Source organism: Trachinotus anak, unplaced genomic scaffold, assembly GCF_046630095.1.
Source record: "Trachinotus anak isolate AG129_WGS33_773 ecotype Australia unplaced genomic scaffold, CSIRO_AGI_Tana_v1 ptg000013l, whole genome shotgun sequence".
NCBI lineage: Eukaryota > Metazoa > Chordata > Actinopteri > Carangiformes > Carangidae > Trachinotus > Trachinotus anak.
In genome coordinates this window covers 22,372,342-22,395,134 of record NW_027273864.1, presented here as the reverse complement: position 1 = coordinate 22,395,134, position 22,793 = coordinate 22,372,342, and the positions used below count along the sequence as shown (strand labels likewise).

Here is a 22,793-nt window from a genome sequence, read left to right as displayed (position 1 = left end):
CTGCATAAATATGCTGCCTGCACCTTTCTGCAGTCTGTACACACTGGACTGGGCTGGTGCGAACTGTACACTCAGCAATCTGTAAGTGATTTCTGATGCTTTCAAATTCCATCACCCATCCCCCCACCCCCACACTGATGGTTAAAAAAAAAAAAAAAAGACAGAAAGAAAGAATGAAAAGAAAAATCCTTCACAAGGGAATAGTGAGATAAAGAGACTGCGAGCTGAGGAAACCTGACATGAGATGATAATGACTGACAGTTGTCTTCAGCAAAGAGGAAAAAGGTTCGGAGAGAGGCAGCTGCAGCGCCAGGGTTACGGTGGTTAAATATATTTATTTAATCAATTACACAATATGGTTAATTAAACATTAAGGGGTGACATTCAGACAGCATACAGATGAGGATGAGTAAAAGAGCACTGCTTGGGATCCTGCAGGCAGAGGCTGAAGATTGAAACACTGCTGGAAGGCATGCAGATTTGTTCTGGTGAATCTCTGATCCAGCAGCCACAAGCCCCTGTCCAGCTCACACTCACTGAAAAACTGAGCCAGCACCTTCACTCAGGACACTCTAGACTTTAAAACTGCTCCAATAATGAAGGTCTTTTTTTTATTTGAACACTAGGCCCTACAGCAACCCTCTGGCCCTCAACAGTGTTACCCTAGGAGGTCGACTGTCCAAGTCCAACACAGAAAAGTGTTGTCAGTGTGTTTTCAGTACGGCTGCATGTAGAACTCATGATGTCTGATTTTGATTTTTCGAGCCAATACAGTTATTATTCAAATGTCATTTGGTTAAGGTAGCGTGTTATATTAGCCTATATTTTAGCCATGGGTATTCAATTACGGTTAAATTATACCAGCATGTTCAAGTAAAAAAAAAAAAAACATGCAATAAAATTGATAGTTGTTTAATGAATTAAAATTATATCCTATATTCTTCTGTTATTACCTTACTTGCTTACCACAGTAGCACAATGCCATTTCTGGTAGTGAGTATAGTTTGAAACACAATGGAAGTGACTCCATTTATTAATTTGTTTTTATTAATTTGTGTCTTTGTATTTGTCTGTGAGGGACTGGACAAACCAGATGAAATGTTTCAAAACAAAAAAAAGAGGAGACAAAAACTACATCTTTATCTACAAACAAAAATGTTCAAGTTAGTCTATGAAATTTAAAACAACTTTTTGTTCTATTTCGAGAGAATTTCTGAATCTTTTCTCTTCTTGAAAACGGTCTTTGCCCTCAGTCACGGGCAGATAAATGAGACGCCAATATTCCCTGTGCCCTGTTTTCGCAGTCACACCTCTGAAACTTTATATCAAAATACTGAAAACAAATGTGATAAACAATGGATGAGCTGTTGCCTTCAGGCCTTGGTGAGTGAGCAGACGACAACAAGGACATGTGGAGGTTGCTCGAGCCTTGAGTGACAAGTCTCTATTTCCATCAGGAAGGAATCCCAAGCACCTTTTATTAATTCAGTCGACAACTGTTGACTGACTGACTGACTGACTGACTGATTCGCTGACTAAATGGGGCAGCTCAGACATGTGAGTGCAGGTGCTACAAACACATCAAAACTGGCTCATCATATCACTTCTGAGCAGGAGAGTCACAGATGTATACAACAAACAGCATCAAAGCAGCGCACAAAAGGACTCATCAGTACAGGGGGGCTTTGTTCTCAGTCTTATGTTTGGCTGCTCCATCACCTGCCCTCATTTTTTCTCTTTCAGCATAGACAGTTTCTTGTAGATGAATACTTTATTGTACTGTGAAAAGATGACACTTGTGTTTCAAGCCATCTTGAGAAATCTTGACCTTCTATGAGTTAAAGAGGCAAATAATTGATTACCTCCTCTTCATCGAAGGTTAAGAGGCTGGCTGATTACTTTAGCCTCTGTAATCATAATCCCACACTGTCTCTTTTCATCGCCTCTCCAAGACACAACATTTTCATTTTCATTTCATTTTCATTTTAAACTCAACCCTCGATAGCAACCTGCTATGGCAACCACTTTTAAGTCTAATTACAACATCACCTCAACATCAATACAAGAACAAAAATTAAGCAGATGGAGCATAGTCCCTGGCTTCATCTAAGTGGATGCCACCCTACTTAAACACATCAAATATAAGAAAAGGAAAAAAAACTGAAGAAGAAGAACAAACATCTCAGTATTTATCTGTCCAATCTGTCCAAAACCTGATTTTAACAGTATTTATAGTGAAGTAATCTAATCTGTAACAAGAACTAGTGATTAGTGTTCCTTACTTTGAAGCCCCATTGACTAAAAAAAACAACAACATATCACTGCAGTCAAAAGGAAGTACTTTTAAGATACTGGATGTACCCAAGAGACAAGAAAAATAGTCAAGAGAAAGGCTGGTAAGATGAAAACTCAGCATCCCAAAGGGACCCAGTTGTGTTCCAAATCTGCTCCATCTATCCCCAGCACTGGAGAACAAGATGACAGTAGCTGTACCCTGCCGCGTGTGACATGAAGAACCATCTTTTTGACCTGTCTGTCGCTAACCTTCCCAAATGTCATATTTAATAATACAGGTATGACAAAAGCTACATCCTTCCATCACACCACATATGCACACTGCCAGTCATCAATCAGCCACTGTAATTATCAGAATCAACTTTAAATGCCAAAACCATTAATCATGTTTCCAGTCATTTTTCTTTAATGAATTCAAAGGTGTTAATGAACTAGAGGGGAGAGTAAAATTTACCAGATGTAATGTACCACAGCAAATGTAACAGATCTCCCAGTAAAACATTAGTAAATTACAAAAATAATAAGAAAAAAAGGGAAAGGGGGAGGAAAAAAAAAAGTCAACCCTGCTAGTATGACTGGATGGTAATTAGCTGACTAATGCAGCAGTGTGCCACCTGCCAGTACCATGTGAATAATCACTCGCACTCAGAATCTGAACCATACATCCCCTGTTTGTGCAGTGGAGTGGAGCAAACTGAGAGCTTTACACACTGCGTGCATGCAGGGAGCGCCGCAGCACACAGAGCCCAGAATCCCCTGCTTCTCATTCAGTTTGTGTCCGGCGGTCTCCCCCAGTGTCTGTCAGTCCCCACCCCTTTCCTCCTTCCTTCTGTTCCCACTTGCAGCCCAGCGCCTCTAACCCAGAGTCAATGGCACACACTGACGTTCTTATTTCAGGACAGTTTCCTACCCCCTCCACCTTCTCCTCCTCTCTCTCCCTCCAAAGCCCTGCGCAGCCATCCGTTGCCTCTGATCTCAACCAAAGTGTTTATAATTGATTCTTTAAGGGATAAGTTCTCTCCCTATTTTTCTTCCTTCCTCTCCCCCTTTCCCCCGTCCTGTATCACCCCCACCCCATTCATTATTAAAAATCATTTTTGTAAGGGTAGGAGCAGTGACAGGGTCACATGCCATAAATGGATTTTCAGATCTCTCCATGCTCAGAATTTTCCTTGATGTGCGTTTCCTTCTCTTTGCACCTTTTGTCCACCCTGCACTGCACACATCAAGAAACTATGTTGTCAAAGTGTGTTTTTACTACACAATTAAAAATACAACAAAAAGAACATTTGAAAGGTGCCTTTCTGTGTGTGTGTGCACAGGGTCAGGGTACATAGTTGCGTTTCTCAAAAGCACTATGACAGAAAATCTAAGCCGAATATCATTCCCTCCTTCCTTACTGTGAAAGCAAAAAAAATAAGAAATAAAAAACCTGTGAAGCAGGTTGCAGGCTGTTGTCAAAGTGCCAAGGGTGGTGTTTGGTGGCGTTTGCTCTTGTGCTGTTGGTTAGTACGTTTTAAAAACTAGACAATGATTATTGTGGACAAAAATCTACAACTTCACAAAGGGAACACATACTAATATAAAGCAACATCTTATTAATCTAGTGTCTGAAAATTTTGTTTAAACACCATTAATACATAAATTGTGTAAAAATCAATAAATGTCACAAACATCTTTCAATTTTATCAACTTTTCTCAAAATACTGTAACACTTGTAACAACCTGATTCAAAGTGAATAAAAACCGATAAGCTACTTTCACAACAAAAGTGAAAGACAAGACTGTGTCAGGACAGTCATGTGTCCTTGTTACACACAAAGGGATGGATTTTTTTCATTAAAGATGCATCCATTACTCAGCAACAACCTAATTGATCCATGTCTCTGAGTTCTACAGTAATAGCAAATTGATTGATTTATCCTCAAGAGGGAAAGTGGTGGGAATTGTGCAGCCAAAAAGAACGGCAGAATCATCGGCTTTGAGCTGATGGATGAGACCGGAATAGCAATGAATAAAAAAAAGGGGAACAAAGATGAGGCGTGTCAAAAACAGTTGATGACAAATTGAAGATTAAAGCATGTTTGAATTCCTGATATCACAAGTGGCAGGTACCTCAAAAGACTCCCAGCCTCAGCAGTCATCATATTTTATAGCCACTATAATTAAATTAGATTGTATCTTTTTTTTTTTTAAGTAAAGAAATCAGAAGCCTCAAAACCTACACCAGCATCCTTCCACCAAGCCTCAGCAATGAAATACAGCCTCTATAAACACAAGGGAGGAAATTTCAGACTGAAAAGAAAAAAAGCACCCACGTTATTCATCAAGGGAGCACTTTAAATGTATAGGGGGGAGAAATAATTAATCAATATCATCAATAATTTACAAATGTAAAGAGAGAATTATGTTTAAGAAAGACTTCAAAACCAGCAGCGATTTAAAGTGTGTTCGTGAAATGTGATCCATTAGCAGGTGTCTCTGAAAGGTTTTCTCTATTGATCACATCTCATAAACGGAGCTTCTGTGTACCACTGAGGGTGAACTCTGAGGGTCAATGGACAGCTGAGAAGGAGCCAATAGCTCAATAAAATGATCACATTCATTACGTAAGAGTCTGGGTTACGCGAAGGTGTAAGGTGGTGGTGGGCTTGTCACAGACTTGATGGGGAGACTAAATGGGCTGATGGGGAACTATTGAAAGACAAATAAAAAGTGTGGTCCAACATGTCAATTATGTAACCTGAAATCCATGACTAATGATATATATGTCCTCACATGTCACACAAGCTATCTATTAGTTTATTAATGTAGCTGCATGACAGGTTAACATTAATAACACTACCATACGATGCTATAAGAGTTGAAAATTGAAGGCATTTTCATCAAGCTTTTGTGTCTTTTGTTATATCAAGCTATTGTACAAGGATGTAGCTGTAGACACATAAGTGCAAGGCACTTTTAGTGTAAGTATTGTAATAATGTTGTTCAAATTTAATTCATTTCATTATAAGTTCATGCTTTTCTCAGTTTAATTAAGCTCGAAGGTATTAAAATGTCAAAAAATTACTAAAATTTCACATTAAGTGCTAATAATTGCACTTTGACACACAAAAAAAAGAATCCTCTGAAGATGCCCTCATACCTTTCAAGGTTGCCACTTCAATCACTTGACTGGTGCTTCGACATCATTGTGAATACAGCAGGATAAATTGTGCTGCTAATGACGAAACAGAACATCGAAGGGGCTGGGTCGAAATGGAGTGCACGGCTTGTACAGGGAGACTGCACAAACATCGACCTACATGGCCGTTGTCTGGGACATGAAAAAGCCTGAAATTTTTTTCTAAACACAACTATGACCTACATAATCTAAAATATTATTGCTTCCTTCATTTGGATAGAACCTGACATTTTGGGTTTTTTTTTACAACAAAGACAGAGTAGAAAGGAGGAACGTGTTGAGCTGCCATACTTCATTGTGTCTGGGCAGACAACTGGGCAGCTGGAAAAGGGAGATACAATGCAGCTCTGCTGTCTCTGAGAGGTTAAATGAGCACAAACCTGTGTGTCTCCTGATAGTACTTCTTCTGCTGCTACTGCTGTGGCAGCTGCTGTTTTGTGTCTTTGTGTCTCTCTGCAGCACTTGACCACAATGTTCAGCATCATCCCAAGGACTTACCTGGGCCTCTGTCTTCCTGTCCCCTTCCCTCTTTCTTTCTTGTTCTTATTTTCTCTCTCATGTGCCGTCCTCCTCTCTCTCTCTCTCACACTGTCTCTGCTAACCCCCAGGGCTTCATTTTTGAGTCTTGCAAAGTTTCAAGTCTGTCAGTTTTCCCCAGTGATTGAAGTCAGATGTGGGTGTCTTGAAGTGTTCAAAATGGAATAACGAAGACATTGTGACATCAATAACACATCAAGATATTATCTGCAGAGGATCCCTTAGGGACTCAGTGAGACAGGCTACGTACTCAACAATATTCTTTATTATATACATGTATGATTTCACCATGTGTCGATGTATGTGCCTCTTTAATTAAACACAAAGTTGTAAAACATTCATATTATGGTCTTTGTAATTCACTCACTTTTTAGTGTTTTTTATTATCTCCTGTAGCTATGGTTCTGAAGCTGTAGGCCACCTATTAATATTAATTGAAGGTAATTTTTCTTTCCTGCTGTTCTTTAATAACAGCTGAGCTAAAAAGACGTCAGCCCGGCCTTCTGCATTCCTAATTAGCAAAAGTCTTTCCAAGGAGAAAGAAGAGGCTGGGACACAATGAGTGGAACTGAGATAGAGGGAGTAACTAATCTGTAACACTTCCAGCTGTAATGGCTAAAAAGTGGTTATGTGATACTGTGTCTCATTGGGTATTGGGACCAGTGACCATTAATTGATGACAACACTGGCCTCTGACACAGACATACTCTACCTCTGACTGGATAATGGTCAACTCATCGCCTGAATGTGAACCTGAGAACTCTGAAATCAGTTCGGACACATTAGAAACTGTGAAGTATCCCAGTCCATACATCCATCACAGGATTAGATAGTATTACATTTTGGATTCTCACCATCCCATCTGAGACAACCTGCATTAAGTGTTACCCTTGCTGCGGTCCAACTATTTTATTTTCCATCATTATCCAAGCACTGATAAGATGATGCCTTGCAACTGGAAGCTTGGATGCCATATGCAGCTGAGACCATTTGTTTCTGGCTATCTTCCACAGCCAGGGAGCAGCTAGCGAGGCACGGTGCCGATGCCGGGGGTAAACAAGCAGAAGCTGCCGACAGTGTTAATCACAGTTTTACTGCTTCCATGCTCTTGGGTTTGGAGGCAGTGGCTGGTAGGAGTGTTCATCGTCCATTTTTTTCCCCCCTTTTTCTATCACATTGAAGATCCTTTCCACACCATTAGTGCTCTCTGCTGAGCTGCTACATCCAGGTCCACTACAGTTCTATTACAGTAGGGCCCTGTGTAGCACCATCTGCCATAAGCACAACTAACTACAGTAAATGTGGACACATCAGCAAATTAGAGGAGCTGCACCATGTGGGCCGTGTTGCAGCCCACTTCTGTGCTACATGGTTTTACGGGATATGGGGGGAAAAAATTGCTCAGAGCCTGAGATATTGTGCCTCAAAGGACCACTGAAGGACAGAGCTAAACAGTGAGACAGGGGCCAGATATACAACTTTTCTTGCTTTCTTTCAGACACATTCTCTGCCTACAGACAGGAGTGTTCGTTATCAAACTTGTGCACTGGTCTGGAGGACCAGTTTGCTTGCCAAGTGAAGCACACTTGTAATGTAAAGTGAAAAATAAAGGATGAGTTTTGTGGTTAGCTATGCACTGCACTGGACCTAGAAAGGTTCATACAGTTTGGTTCATACAGAGGGTCAGTTTTGCATAGAGATGTGTCAGCCTCTTAAAGAGAAGCTCCAGTCATCTCAAAGATAGCTGTGGTAGGTATGGCTTATTTTACTTACTAAGCAGAGAAGCTTCTTAGAAGCAAGAAATACCACTTTCTCAGAAACAAGCATGTAGTATCGACTAGGAAATACACCGAAGAGGAGATATTCAGTCATCTATAGCGACTGGACCCATTATAAGACGTTTAAAGATAAAGATAGGATTCTTAGGAGACATCAGCCATCTCAATACAGTGCCATCCTCACTGGCTGCCTGCTCTGGCATAAGCATCTGCTGGATAGTTGCTCTATACGGATTAGATCCCTCTCCCACAGCAGGCAGGCACCGGTTGTCATGTGTAACACTTTGTTATGAGACAATTTTCTTTTGTGTGTTAATCTGTGTTATGGGATCTATTTTTTATTTATTTAAGGAATTCATTCTGTCCCACCTAATGCATCTATTTTGCAAGCAACAGACACTACCAGCTGATTTTTCTGAGTCAGAGTTCCATCATTTACGTGTTTCACAGACAAAATTCAACAAGATAATTTGCTAATGCCAGAATTGGAGTAATTTAACTTCTGCCTTTGTTACTCAGACAATAAAATAACAAGGAACATTAGGAAATGTTGAAAAAACATCTTTGAACCAATGACAGTGAAATGTGGAAGGGGTCACTCTGACAAACACAAAGACATTGAATTGACTTGGGGCCCCACATGCCCAGTGACCCCCCCCACCCCCCCCAAAAAAAGTTAAATAAGTAAAATAAATACAATATTTAAAAAAAAAATCATTTATGTTATTTACCTAATTTATGTGCAATTAAGTGTTTCATTTCATCTCTACTGCATTTTGTTGTCACTTCAGGGTGCACTTCTCCCCTCTCCTCTGCTTTCTGTTTCACAGTATGTTTCTGAGGCCCTCCCCACACAGAGCAGAGAGGTGGAGAGACAGGTTGACAACTCGTTACATTAAGTGCAATAAAAGCATTCCAACATGTGTTATAAAATCCCTCTAAAACTAAAGATGGACAGATGTCAATCTCAAACGTGGCTGAGAGTCAGCACACTTATCAGCTCCAGTAGCAGGAAGTAGCTGTTGTCAGCCTACAAGCTCTGACCAATGTACAGCAGTGTTTCCCCTAGAAAGTCTTTCAGGCCTGGTGGGACGCACACCAAAAAAAAAAAAAAAAAACGTAAATGATTATTGATTTCTAATGTTTATTTGGCATTGATATTGGTGTAAAAAAATTGGCCTGGTGGGGCTTCTTGTTAGCCTGGCAGCCAGCCAGGCCTGTACAACTGTAGGCGAAACATGCATCAGCTAATCAGCTAAATACACATTACTGACCGAGTCAACTGTGCAGTCATCATCATAAACAGGTATTCTGGCTATTATTAGACAGACATGACATAAACGTATACTAGCCGATCACAACCACAGCTACACTATCAGGACAAACTCCATGTGCTTCAGGCAGCTTAGTTGTTGTTACCGCGGTTGTATCTGATAAATTCGTATACTGCAGAGCAGATATAAAGGTCACACAGGCTCCAGGTAATAACCAGATCTCTGTAACTATTGGATAGATGAGAAAAACAAACACTATCACAAAATCTCCCAGAGCGACATATTTTTTAACTTCTTACTCATAAAGCCAATGTTATGGCTCTGACCCAGGGTTCAGCAAAAGACCATGTTTCAATCTTTTATGAGAACTTTGCTCAACCTTTCAGAGACTAAACTATCACACCAGCGCCAGCATGTGGGGCCCTGCAGTAAACTTGTACATGCTGTGTATTATCATGCTAAGATGTACGCTGGCCTCTGAGTCAGTCACAGAGTACACACATGGTTCTCCATGGTTCCTTGTTCCCTCAGCCATCCTCAGGGGGAACAGAGGGATCTGGACTGATGGAGTCCCGAGATTGAGGATAAAAATCAGTCTATACAATTCATTACCTACCTTGACGAGTCTCAAAAGCTAACTTGAGCAATGATTACTCAACAGAGGTCCTATTACGAAGATGTTGTTTGTTTAACAAACATGCTCAGCTGACCCTGGTCTTGGCAGGCCTCAGCAGGCCCTGCAGAGGACATTTCACTGTTCACATGCCGGACTCACCACTTTGAAGTCTTCAGCCCTGCACTCCGTGCCTCGGTAGTAGCAGGCAAGCAGCATGTCCTTGATGTCGTGGCCCGTTCGGTCGTAGAATTCGCGCATGTTGAAGGGGCGGGGCTTATAGTTGTCAAAGTCAGCCCTTTCCTTCAGGACCTGCAGGACATTTTCCTCCACCAGGTGTGGGTCCCGGATCTCATACCTGGACAAGAAGGTTCCAGTCTTACTTAATGTGAACATTAGATTGCACATTCATACCCATATATGCACTGATAAACTACCCTTGTCTAATCTCTTATTTCACTTTATTTAGGCATAAACCAAACATAACGGCAGAGTAATTATAATTGTAATTAACTGACCATGTTTAGTTTTGTACCACTGGACCTTTTCTGTTTCCTCAAAGAATCGCATCTTAAAATATACCCTCAATGTCACATGCAAACTCATTTAATCTTGTTTTAACCTCTCTTCATTTTTGAATCATAAAAAAGGTATTTTTTGGAAAGGATATGAATAGCAAATAACAGAGACATTAAAAAAAAGAAAAACATTTTCACAGACTGCAATTCTCAACAGTCTATTTTATTTAAACATAATCCTCTTCAAACACAAAACATTAAGCTACCGTCAAATAGTTACAAAAAAAAAAAAAAATATATATATATATATATATATATATATATATATATATATATATATATATATATATGATAGCAAGGAATTCCCATTGACAACAGAGCGCGACACAACTTTAGCTCCACCTCAATGAGTTTGGGAGGCAAACAAGCACTTTTGGCAGGACAATAGGGATTGACATGTAAAATATGAAAGAGCAAAAAGCAGCAAAAAGAGCATATTCGCCTTCGAAGTGAACCAAAGGTACATATGTGCACGCCAGCTCTCCCAGACCACAGTTCGCTCTCACAATATTAAACACATGCTGTGTGAGACTGGCAACCTAGCTGTGGCACACCAGCCACCACGGGTGGTGGTGGTGAGTGGGAGAGAGCAGCTTGTTATTTCAAGGAATGGGAGTATTTCTTTTCACACAATCACATTAATCAATCTGCCAAATAATGACGATTAACCTCAATGGCAGACCGTTTTCACAACGTACGCATAACAATCTTCAAAACGCTCTAATCCAGGTTGAGGACGCTGAGCACTCACAGATTATTTAAAGTTTAAATCAAAGCAAAATGTAATCACGGACATTATGTAGGGAAGCATCCACACTGACTTTCTCTTTCTCTGTCTCTCTCTCCTAACAAACATATAAAACACACATCAAATTACAATTCATTTGTGTGTGCCAACACAAACCAAACTGAAATTCAAGTGTTGTATTCACAGAAATAAAACACTGGGGAAGTCATTTATGACATGGCTCTGCTTGACAACCACCATCAACCTCCAGCACCTGCTCACAGTCATTTGCAGATACAAATTAACCTCAATTAACTAATGTGGCCCTGCTCCGAGAGAAGACGGCCCATTGATGGCTGCTGCTGCGCGATGGGCCATCAGTGGTACAAGCATCCAAATTATGGAGTGCTAAGATTAAGCACTACTGACAGACACTTATGAGAATAATTTGCTAGAACACACAGAGTCTATCAGAGTGAACAGCACAGCAAAAGAATACCTAATGGTTTTTTGAATTAAGCAATAAGGTATGTCATTCCTCCTATTTCTTTCCCCCAATTAAAGTAGTGCAAAGTAATAAAGTCCAGTTTTTGATACTACTTCCTGAATTTGTATATAATATAGTAGAGTTTGTGTATTGTGTTACTGTAATAATTCTGGACGGCTCAATTTACATTTGCAAACATGAATAAGTCTGTCCCATGCTGAAATAACCAGAATTAGAATTGAAAACCATGAGGGACAGCGGGACACAAAGGCGTACCCTTCTCCTCTGACAATAAATCTGTGAATGACTTTGTGGATGCTGACAGCAGAGTTATTTCTCATGGATATGGGCACTATTTCAAACCACAATTGGTGGTAAATCTTGATGGATTTCTTACTTTTTTTAATTCCACAAGGTCAAGCTTTGTCAGTGCTCATGAACCAGATTTTGTCCCTTGATGATGGGAATAATTTAATTTGATCAATGAATAAAAAATGAAATATTACATTATTTCTTTTGTGAGCACTGCCTTCATAATCAACTGGCGATAAAACTTTCAACTCATGTTCCAACCAAATTACAAGAAATGTAATATGGTCCTCTGCAGCTACAGAGTTGTTTACCTGCTACAAACAGAATGAAATAAAATATTCACCATGTGAGACAGTATGTGCTGTAATTTGAAATGAAGTGTTGCTCAAACCACTGAAGTGAGATGGGAGTCTGCCATGCTTCATGTTGAGCAGAGTGTGTCGCATTGAAGACCACACAATATTATCGTCAAATTCAACATCAAAGATCAGGAGTAAGATGGCACCTAAGACCAATTAAATGCTTGCAGAATATGAGAGCTATTTCACCAGGTAATTACTATCACAATCCAAACAACTGAAAACCTCTACAGTCACAATCACACCTACTTTGCAGAAACATCAGTGAGTAAAATATAGTAGTAGTTCATTAGGAGTGACACCTGTCGGATCCTTACTTATCTTTTTAATAAAAAGTCTGTAAGAAGAATTAGCACAGACAGTGGTAACTACATGGCATAACAGACTATAGACAAAACAGTGCAGACGACCACTTTTCTCTTTATAGATTAATGATGAACTCAAGAAGGGCCATTCATAAGATGCTATGTTGTCCTTAATACACTGGCTGTTGTTGGAACTATATTAAGGCAAATTATGGTTATGTAAGGTTAATGAGTTACTGCAGCTGTGTGTGAATGTGTGAACAGATCATGGACTTTAAAAACATGACCTGACTGGCTTTAATGTATTAATTACATTGTTTTTGTGGGCTGAAGGTAGAGTGACAGCAGCTCTTGACAGGGCTCAAACAGATCTGCTATTCACACATGCACACAGACTAACCTTTATCGCAAATTACACATCTTTTAGGAAAACACAGATCATTATTTCATTGACTGAGAGAGAAGCATGGCTGGATAAGATTTTGATTTTCTTATAAATCACAGTTTTTATTTGACTGATCCAATATCAATTCTTAAAGTCCCAACACTGATCTTTGTAATTGTGTCTTTTCTCAGTAAACATGTAGCTACATGTGTGCTAAATGTCTTATATGTAGAGGCTACTTGTTATAAGTGGTTCAGTTGGGGCTGCGTGATGTGTAAACCATTTACTTTGCTGAAAACAAAAATCAAAAATAGCATAGATGATAGCTGCTATATGAGCAACTTTGAGTCATTACAGCCCCGTAACCTGTGATGTGAATAATTACAGCCTATGTGGACATACTGCAGTTAAGGGGGTTGTCGTGACTCAGGATTGTAAGCCGACTCTAGCTATCTCATAGCAGGTCTAGAGATCGTATCTACAAGAGGAACAGACTGAAAGGAAACTCTGTACACTGATCTGAGCTCTCAGTTTGTTTGTTGAAGAGATGTTATTGATTGAATTCTGGACTTCGTGAATCGAAATTCAATTGAATCGTGAGATCAGAATGATATCCAGCCCTACAGAGAAACAGCATGTTTATGTTGTTGTAGAGTCAAGTCACTGCAGACGAAAAATGCCATCAAAAAGTAAGATAATGACGAGCTGAGGGGGAGTCTAACAGAGCAGGGAGAGGGAAGGGTTGGAGTGGAGTGGTTCGCTTTTGAGTCTCATGCTATCAGTGGATTGATTTCCAGAACTCGCACTTGTAGCAGAACACAAGTTGTAGCTTCAAGCACAACTGACATACCATTTGCTATTGACAGGAATTGTAATGATTGGAAAAAGTTAGTCTGAGGCCCCGAAAATGACAAGTTAAATCACACAGGCCATTCAAATCACAGCTCAAAATTACTTCAGTACCCTCGCCCACACAGGGACTACATCACAACGCTGTCATGCTTTATTCTAATAAGAAGATGCAGCCTGTTGTGGTATATTCTGAACTTAATTGAATTTTATCCTGAGCCTGTGTCTTATAAGCAACACAAAGCTGCCAGGAGAGCACTTAAGACGCTGTGCTCAGATCCCCGAGTCAGGAGGCTTTAGTTGAAGCGCATACAATCACAATAATATGGGTAGATTTTTAATATTGCCCTGCCACTGCTCCCTAAAGCAATCACAGCAAACGCGCTACATAGGGGTGGGGGAGACTAAATTGGATTATGGGCCACAAGCACTTTAATTTTCTTGCGGGGACTAAAACGAATGAAGGAGCATCTGCATCACTTCGCCACCTCATGAGAGGAGCGAGTAAATACCAGTAACCTCTGATTTTCAGAGTGAACTTTTTCAGTGAGACTGTGGTCCCACTGTCTCAGAAAGAAAAAAAAACTAATAAAAAAATCTTTCTCTACAGCAGTTCATACTCCTATTGTACTGAGATGCTGTTTATACCTCAGGCTGTGTGACACAATGAACACATCTCAGGAATTGAAAGGGGGGGGTTCTAAAGTATACATTAACATGAACAGTAGCTTTCTTACATCATGGTGCCCCACTGCAAATACTTTACTACTTTGAGACGAATAAATTACTGATCAATATATGCAGTTCCACTGTTTCACATTGTGTCAAACAAATAACAAAATGTGATTGGTTACTGGCACGTGCACAGAGCACGCTCTTTATATGTGCACAAGGATAAAGGTAACGGTAAAGAGACTGACAGAGACGGTCAAAATGGGATTTTTCCCAGAGACCCCAATGGCCAATCTGACTGTGACAGACGGACCTGTTGTTCGTGTATTTGTGTATTTGTGTGTGTGTGTGTGTGTGTGTGTGTGTGTGTGTGTGTGTGTGTGAGTGTGTGTGAGAGTGAGAGAGAGAGAGAGAGAGAGAGAGAGAGAGAGGATGGGTTGAATCAATGTGCACAGCTCTACAATTAAATAAGATTTTACCCATTTGAAAAAAAAAATAGAAAATCAATATGTGGCTGTCAATTCTTTTTAATGTGTACAGGAAACACTGGATCTTGATATAATATCAGGTAATTATCCAATGAGAGCTATTTGAACTCACACACCAGAGAGGACAGGACAGGTTTTTGTGCAGTGTCCTTGAAAATGAATGGGTGGAGTGATTTTCCTGGTGGCTGAGTTTTGACAATCGCATCTTAATGATGGTGCACCTGTGGCACACACTTATTATGCCTTTTTGGTCAAGATCATAGAATTGCAAACAAGGGTGACCGAGAGGCAAAGAGAACCCAAACAAATCTTGTTACACTGACGAGCAATCACAAAAAGAAAGGCAGCAAAATACAGTAATCACATATGATCTGTTAAAAACTTGACTAATACTTAATTGCCTACTTATGACTCTCCAATAGTAATCTTCTCTTTGGTAATCACTACGTAAACAATATAAATTTAAATCAACCCACATTTTAAAAATAAGCTTTATAAGCAACTCTCTCTCTTTCCTTCATAATGACCCTGCCCCCAACCCAATTCCTTTCCTCAGCACTTCTTTATTCCACTGAAATCCTGATTAGAACCTGTGATCTTGCTGAGACAGATAACACGGTCGGAGTTATCGAGCTTTACGTTTTTTGGCACTTCACAGACTGCATACGTGACTTCAGAGCAGGCGAGCTCAGGGGACATGTTAAAGCTTGAGAACTGTATAAGCAGAGGATTCGCTTCTCTGACTCTCGTGAGCTGATGCAGCATTTTTGGAAGCACGCACTATATAACACCTCTTCCAAAATGACCTTTCTTTGTTAATTATCATATAATTGCCTCTGCAACATAATGAAAATAAAACTGAGCAATTTACTTGTAATGTTCCACACTGCTGAACTGCACTGATTGTTTTGGTTTTTTTTTTTTGCAGAAACTTCTGGAGTGGAATAAGTTCAGGTGGAGTTAGTCGTGGCTCAGCACTGAATTTCAAAGCAGCTACGACAGCCTGGCATCAGTGATACCACTGCTGCCGCAACAACACGTTTTTCCTATGCCTTTTTCTAACAAACCCCACAGCAGGTCGCCTAATATGGTGAAGTTTACCACTGAAATGTTTTACATCAGTTAATGTTTAATTTAAAAGCAGTGTCTACATGAAACCCTGAGAACTTTTTATCTGCAAGTTAGATTCATGTGGCTCCAGAGAGTGACCCGCTAACAAAGCTGGCCTTGTCATATTTTAAGAAGACATCACATATGGTACCAATCTCTGAGAAAGTAAGCAGACGCCTCCTCCAAAGCACAACTCAACAGAGGAGAGGCAAGAAACAGTGGGAGAGATGAGAGAGTGTTAATCAGCGAGACAACTCTGTAGCTTAACAAACAGCACTAATTACACAGGGATAAAGACTTGTTCATCATACAGCTTACGAGACACAAGTTAATTGCCTCTGCATGTACTCCCCTCCCCCCATCAAAAGTCAGCTTGTTCCAAAGTCACTCAGAGCAAGTGCCACTGCTTTCATTTTCCTGTTTTCTCTCTCTTCCTCGTTCAGTGCTTTTTGCCCTTATGTTTTTCACATCTCACTTCTTCCACGAAATCTGACTGACCCTGCACTAACAAATCAAATACATGGAAGCCTTTTGTTGATAATTTAATGGTCTGCCATTACAGCTGACAACACACATATAGAGGAACAAATCCATGTAGAATGTAGGCACTCTGGTTGAAATCTATATTGTACATAGGACTCGAACTGCAGCCCCAAGCAATGGAATCTATTGCCTTCCTGTAAGGTTATCACCTGTAATATGGATGTATAGAGGTCACAAAGCAACGATATTCAGGATGAAAATGGGGAATTGAATTTTTGTCATCCTAGCATGTACCACTATCTGACTATGCCTTGGGTTGCAGAGCTGTGTGGATCAATATGCTAAAAATACCCTGAGTAATGCATTCAAACGGTATTTAGATGTGTTTGTATATATTAGAGCTTTTATTTTTGCATAAGAGCAGTAAGCTGCGTTTGTGGGTGTGAATTTTACTGCTTTAGCTGTGAAGACAGAGTGGAGGGTGGTCATCTGTATTGTGCTGCTAAACCTGATCAGAATAAGCTGGGTGGCACAGACAAGAACAAGTGAAGAAATTTAAAGTCAAAAGTTTCAACATCAACAGCGAGCTTGTCATGGCTGCCGAAAGACTAAATGATCAAAGCACAGCAGAAAACAACGAGTGTAAAGGGAGGGGATGTGTGTGAATCTCACACACACACGTCTCTCCACACTTTGTCAGCAGGGGGATTTAAAAATCTACTCGTCCACTTATCCAAAATTGAGATATTCATATCACATGAACTGTAAAATGATGAGGCAAGGAATTGCACTGCTGGCGTTTTCTCCTTCATCATTATATATTAACCACTTAGAACTAGCTCATCCATTATCTGTTACCTGGGGTATTCAAATGATCTGCTATAAATGTGTTCCTTATCTTTTTTTTTTGTTAGGGGTATATTTCATGTTGTCGCATAGGGTTTCATACATACAGCAGCTTGTGTGCAGTGTGCACATGTGTGTGTCACTACATTCTTAAATGCTGCTTTCCCTGCTTTAAAAAAAAAACACCTTTTCATCCTTTTCTATCCTTTTTTCTCATTTAGCTCCAAGCTAAGGTCAGTGCAAGTTCACATTCACAGAGAACCTTAAAAGACTTTGCATGATTTCTCCATGTTGTCTGAACATATATAACAAATATAAGGTTTCCTTTGCTTTAGGCTAAAACCAAAATGTAAATTTCATATAACTTGGACATTCACTAGTACCTTACAGGTTTAAACTGCTGGGCTTTACAAGTAAAGCATCACCACTGCTTCCCTTTACAGAGGGAGTTTGGGGGTTTTCAGTTGAGGGATTTGGTGATTAAATAGTCTTCATTGAATTTCACGTGAGTAAAGACTAGCTCGGTTTCATTGTAACTGCAGAAGAATGTACCCAAATTAAAAATGTACTGTTTCAGCCAAATGTTTCAGTCTTATCGCTGTTATCTCACATGTGGTCACAATCAAATCCTGAATCAACAACTGCTAAGTCCTCACAGATGGGTTTTCCTCAGCAGCTAGTGTGTCTGTTTGGGATTCTGTGCACTAAAATTGCACTTATCATTTTATCCTATATGATAAAAGAATCTGGCTGTTATAGGTAGAGTGAGTTACTGAATGACAGGATATCAAAGATGACGAGATATCTGCAATAAAAGTACTTTTTCATTGGCAGACTTGCCTCTGACATCATGCATACCAACAGGTAGACCCTGCTGTTTGCTATGGTGCAGACAGCCCTGAAACGCACAGATGAAGTGTACACACACACACACACACACACACACACACACACACACATACACACACACCTGCCGTTGAGCAAGGCAAGGAGCTCCCCAGCGTGGTACAGGTCGTTGCGGGTCACCCGGCTGAAGCGGAAGGAGTTGAGGTTGCAGAAGGTGACCGAAGGGAACACCATAATCGGAGCCGCCACCTCGTCCAGTTTGGTGACATGGGGGTACTGGAAGTAGAACTGCACCCGGTCCACGCAAACCATCACCAGCACACCCACGGAGCCCAGGAAAAACAAAATCCACAGGCTGCGCTTGATACACATCCGTTCATAAGTGAACATGTGCGAGATGCCGTGCAGCGTGGACCTGCTGGCAAAAACTTCAATAGGAGCCGGTGTCTTGTAGTCCATGTCCTCCGAGTCCGCTTTGAGATCCATTATGTCCCCGGGATGAGATCAGACGAATAGAGGTCGCAAAAGGAGCAGACAGCTTTTATAGATAAGTAGATGCTTTATTAATGGGAAGGAGGTTAGTTACTGCGAGTTCACGCCCTTCTACGCATGTATTTCTCATGCAGCCTGTGTGAGATGTTGCGTCACTGACAGACAGCCCGACATTCAGAGCATTTTACTCAAGATATCCTCAAAATACCCCTTCCTCACTTGAAAACACTTGGGAAAAGTACATGTATGGAAAAAAACATGTGTTGTTCCTCGGCTGGGGTCACAGTTCCATAATAAAACAGCCCGGCGTGGAGCAGGCATGGACAGATGCCAACGCTGTTCTCTCCTCCCCGCACACTTCTGTGATATTACCGAGTTGATATTTGGCATCCACGCTGTTAACAAAAAGCAGAAACACTGTGTAGGTCTGGAAAAAAAATAAATAAATAAATAAAAAAAAAAGAAAGAATGAATCACAGATGTAGGTTGGGAACGGAGAAAACAAACAGACTGATCACATCGGCGAGGAAAACAAGGAAATCTGATTTAGGAGAAAAGAAGCGGTGGTATATTCTGTGTGTGTGTGTGTGTGTGTGTGTGTGTGTGTGTGTGTGTCTGTATGTGTGTAAGGCAGAGAGTAGCCTGGCTACATGGCTTTCCCCCGCTCCTCATATGCAATCCCACACAAATACCCGCTGATTTCTCGCCTGTCAGCGTTTTTTTTTTTTTGTTTTTTGTTTTTTTTTCCCCTTCAAAAGCAGTCGTCCGGATGTCCTGTGTTTCCCACAACCAGGATAAACAGCTGCATCACAGAGGAGCTGGCTCTGTCAGATAGCTGCCTCGGTGCGCCTCTCGTCGCTCGCTCGCATCCATCCCCTCCTCCAAGCTGCCTCCACAACAATGCGGGGATAATTACTCCGGTTTCATTTGGATTCCCACTCGTTTATCCGCGAATAACAAATACAGGAGAAGAAATGTGGACCCGGGCAAAAAATAAATAAATAAATAAATAAAAAATATATAAAGCCTGCCCGAAATGCTGAGCTTATGGATCCGAGGGGAGCCACCTTAGAGGCGGTCGCGGTTTGCCCGGATCAATTAAATTCGCCCCGAACAGGAGAGAGCGAGGATAGGACGGCATGCGTTTTACACCGGGTGACGAAGTCCAACGTCGGTGTCACTCCAGCAGAGCCCACGCTTCACCCGGAGGCGAGCTATTGTACCAAACATGCTGTTAAAAGATGACGATATAATATGACTCTGGCTAGCATCAAGTTTTACTTCCTGCCTAAAGAAAGTCGGTGACAGGAGATGTACTGTAGTTCATTTACCTGGTTTTTGAAGTTGAATGAGCTCCGGAAGTAAGAGGGGGCCCCGTTCAAAGGTAATGTTAACATCAGGTGTGCGTGTATGGAGGCCATCGAGGGCAAAACAAAATAACATTTCGAAAGACAATTGAAAAAAAAAAAAAAAAGCAAACACAAACACATTGGATGGGAAAACATGGGAAATGTACCAAGGAAGTGGAGCTGTTTTTGTAATATAAAACTTATCATTCCTGAGCCTCTCTGGCAGTCCCTGAGTTGGCTTAGGTAATGATAACAAGCTGGCCTCAAGTTTTCTGTCTAATGGTGAAACCTAGGCTGATGTTTAAATCCGTGACGCAAATTGGTGACACAATGTAATGTAGAGAAGACAAAGGGATTTAATCTACCTGGTGTTTGTAGGTAAGTTACCTTAGCTGAATTCCAGTTGAGTTAACAGAAAATGTATTAATATCATTTCAGAAGAAGAAATATGCACATCAATATGTAATTGATTTTGTTTAATGAGACTTTACTCAGAAGTAAGCCATTTGAGCCCACAATTTTCGCAGTTACTGAATTTATTGTTATTTAAATTACCACCACCTCCAGTTTTCTCCTGTGTTTCTCTGGCAGTCCTCTGAGCTAGCTCAGATTATGAAAACTAATGTTGGCTAGCATCAGGTTTTCCTTTACTTGTAAACTATTTAATTTTTGACATAGCAAAATGATGACAAACATTACCCTATTCACTGTAGTGGTACTACGAGAAAGCCAATTCAATTCCAGCTACAGAAAATACATAAAAATTCAAGTTATCACTTCTGCTCATTTACTTAACCCTCTCGCAGTCCTTTGAGCGAGTTTAGATGATAAAAACATCATCTGAGCTAGTTAGATGATAAAAAAAAAAAAAAAAAAAATTAGTCAATGGTAACGTAATGTTGTCTTTCACAGGACATGTAATGTGAGTTAATTTACCAGGTTTTTGGCAGTAAATTATCATATGAGATGAATGGTGTCTGAAAAGTGACTTTACAAGTAGGGCACCTAATGTATGCAAAACACAACATAATTTTACAAAATGAAATAACAAAACAACAAGCACAATATGTCACAAAAGACCGCAATCTAATTGCTTGCAAGAAACTATCAGTTTGTTTAATAAAACTTACAGAAGTAGGCTAAAGTAAGATTCACAAACATCTTTGACATATTACACATCATTTTAACATATTTTTGCACTTGTCTCCTGAACTTGTCAGTTACTTGTTATGTAATGTTGACAAATAGGGATACATTTGCATAACTTCTCAAATTGCTTGCATTCATTTGCGCTATGTCCTCACAGCAAGATTAACACAGATTTTTTTCATTTTATTGAGTAATTAGAAATGTGAGATTTAAAAAAAAAATTAAATGGTCTTAAACATGGCCTTTGAGTCTGTACGTGTAATAATTTATACTTTTAGTAGCTCATCAACACGCTGCACTGTGTAGGGGTAAATTCAAAACAGTAAAGACTGAGTCAGTGTAGTGGCATGTAGATTCTCTAAGGGGCAGGAATGAAAATGAAAATAAAAGGGGTGTTCTTCACCATGAGAAGTTTTGGTAAATTTTTGCAGCATATCAGTGCAGTTCTAGAGCTGAACAGACAGGTAGCCCACCACAGTGCTGTATGCTTGTGGATCGATGAAGCGCAGTTTTATGTAATTTACAAACATATACACATGCACATACAGTATGCATACTTATAACCAGAAAACTGCACACATAAAGTACCTCTACATATTTTGTAGACACATGCACATACTCTTAATACGCACATCAATCACCATTAACAAATGTTTTACTGCATGTATGGATACATACAGTTCACAGTTCACACAAATCCCTGAACGAATCTATTTTCTCCCCTGACCACTTCTATGTAGTTGACTAAATGGAACATCCAAATATGTCAGAGTGAGTGAGTGAGCCAAACACAGGCAATAAGGCAGATGTGTCGCAAGACTGCCAGTGCCAAATCTGTCATAGAAACCATATTGCCAAGAGGCAAGGGTAGCTCACCCATGAAATTGTTCATAATGCGTCCGTAATTGCCATTTGCCATAGTATTGACTGTGACAATGTGGTAGTCATCTATAAAGCCTGCATCTTATATTGATGAGCAGTGCTTGGAAGATGAGCCATGCTCTGTTCCAGTGAGGTGATGTGAATTCTGGGTAGACACTGTGCAGCAGTGACACACATGGGTTTGATATTGCAGTAGATATTCAATTACTGAGGTGCATTTTGATAGCAGGTGCTGGGCTGTACGCTTACCCAAATTTAGCTTTTATGATGGTTGTCTATGCCACAGTAATGCAGGAGTAGCTTACTGAGAGGATACTAGAGTCCACTTACATTATCCTGAAGACCATGATAGTGTAATGCCCCTCAGAGATACCTGGATGAATAGGCCGTTCTGATATTTTTCAGGGCAGCCTTCTTTGCAGGCTGCTCTGTCGTTCAGCTCTGCCGAGACTTTCCTGCTGTCCAGCCCTTCTCATGAATATATTTCCACCCACTGACACTATGAAAGTGGGTCTTTACTTTACAAAGGACATGTTGAAAGCTCAGAAGTTGAAAAGAATGTTAGATTTATTGGCAACACTTCTGGTCCTCCCTGGAAGCAGGATGACTTGATTATTAACAGATTATTGAGTAAGAGATAAAAATGAAACCACTGTTCATGCTCAATCACTCTGAATAGCAGTTAACTTTCTGCTATTGTAAGAGTATCTTTGCAGTGCACATTTTATCATGACATTTTAAGATGATCAACTTGTGAAAATAGCCCTGCCACAGAAATTCAAGAATTCTAGGT

The 22,793-nt window shown here is 40.3% G+C and overlaps 1 protein-coding gene across 2 annotated transcripts in view; it reads right to left on the bottom strand.

The window, feature by feature from the left end:
- The window catches only part of asic1b (acid-sensing (proton-gated) ion channel 1b), a 142,173-nt gene extending 122,115 nt beyond the window's left edge, over nucleotides 1-20,058 (bottom strand). The window contains exons 1-2 of one of the 2 annotated variants that reach the window (XM_071493302.1): nucleotides 19,952-20,058; nucleotides 9,844-10,039 (exon numbers count right to left, since the gene is read on the bottom strand). In XM_071493302.1, the coding sequence (XP_071349403.1) occupies nucleotides 9,844-9,942 (99 nt within the window). In that variant the 5' untranslated portion in view covers nucleotides 9,943-10,039; nucleotides 19,952-20,058. Of the gene's footprint in view, nucleotides 1-9,843; nucleotides 10,040-18,252; nucleotides 19,218-19,951 lie in introns of those variants that run through there. The other variant, XM_071493301.1, reaches the window with a different exon arrangement.
- Between the last annotated feature and the right edge of the window lie 2,735 nt (nucleotides 20,059-22,793).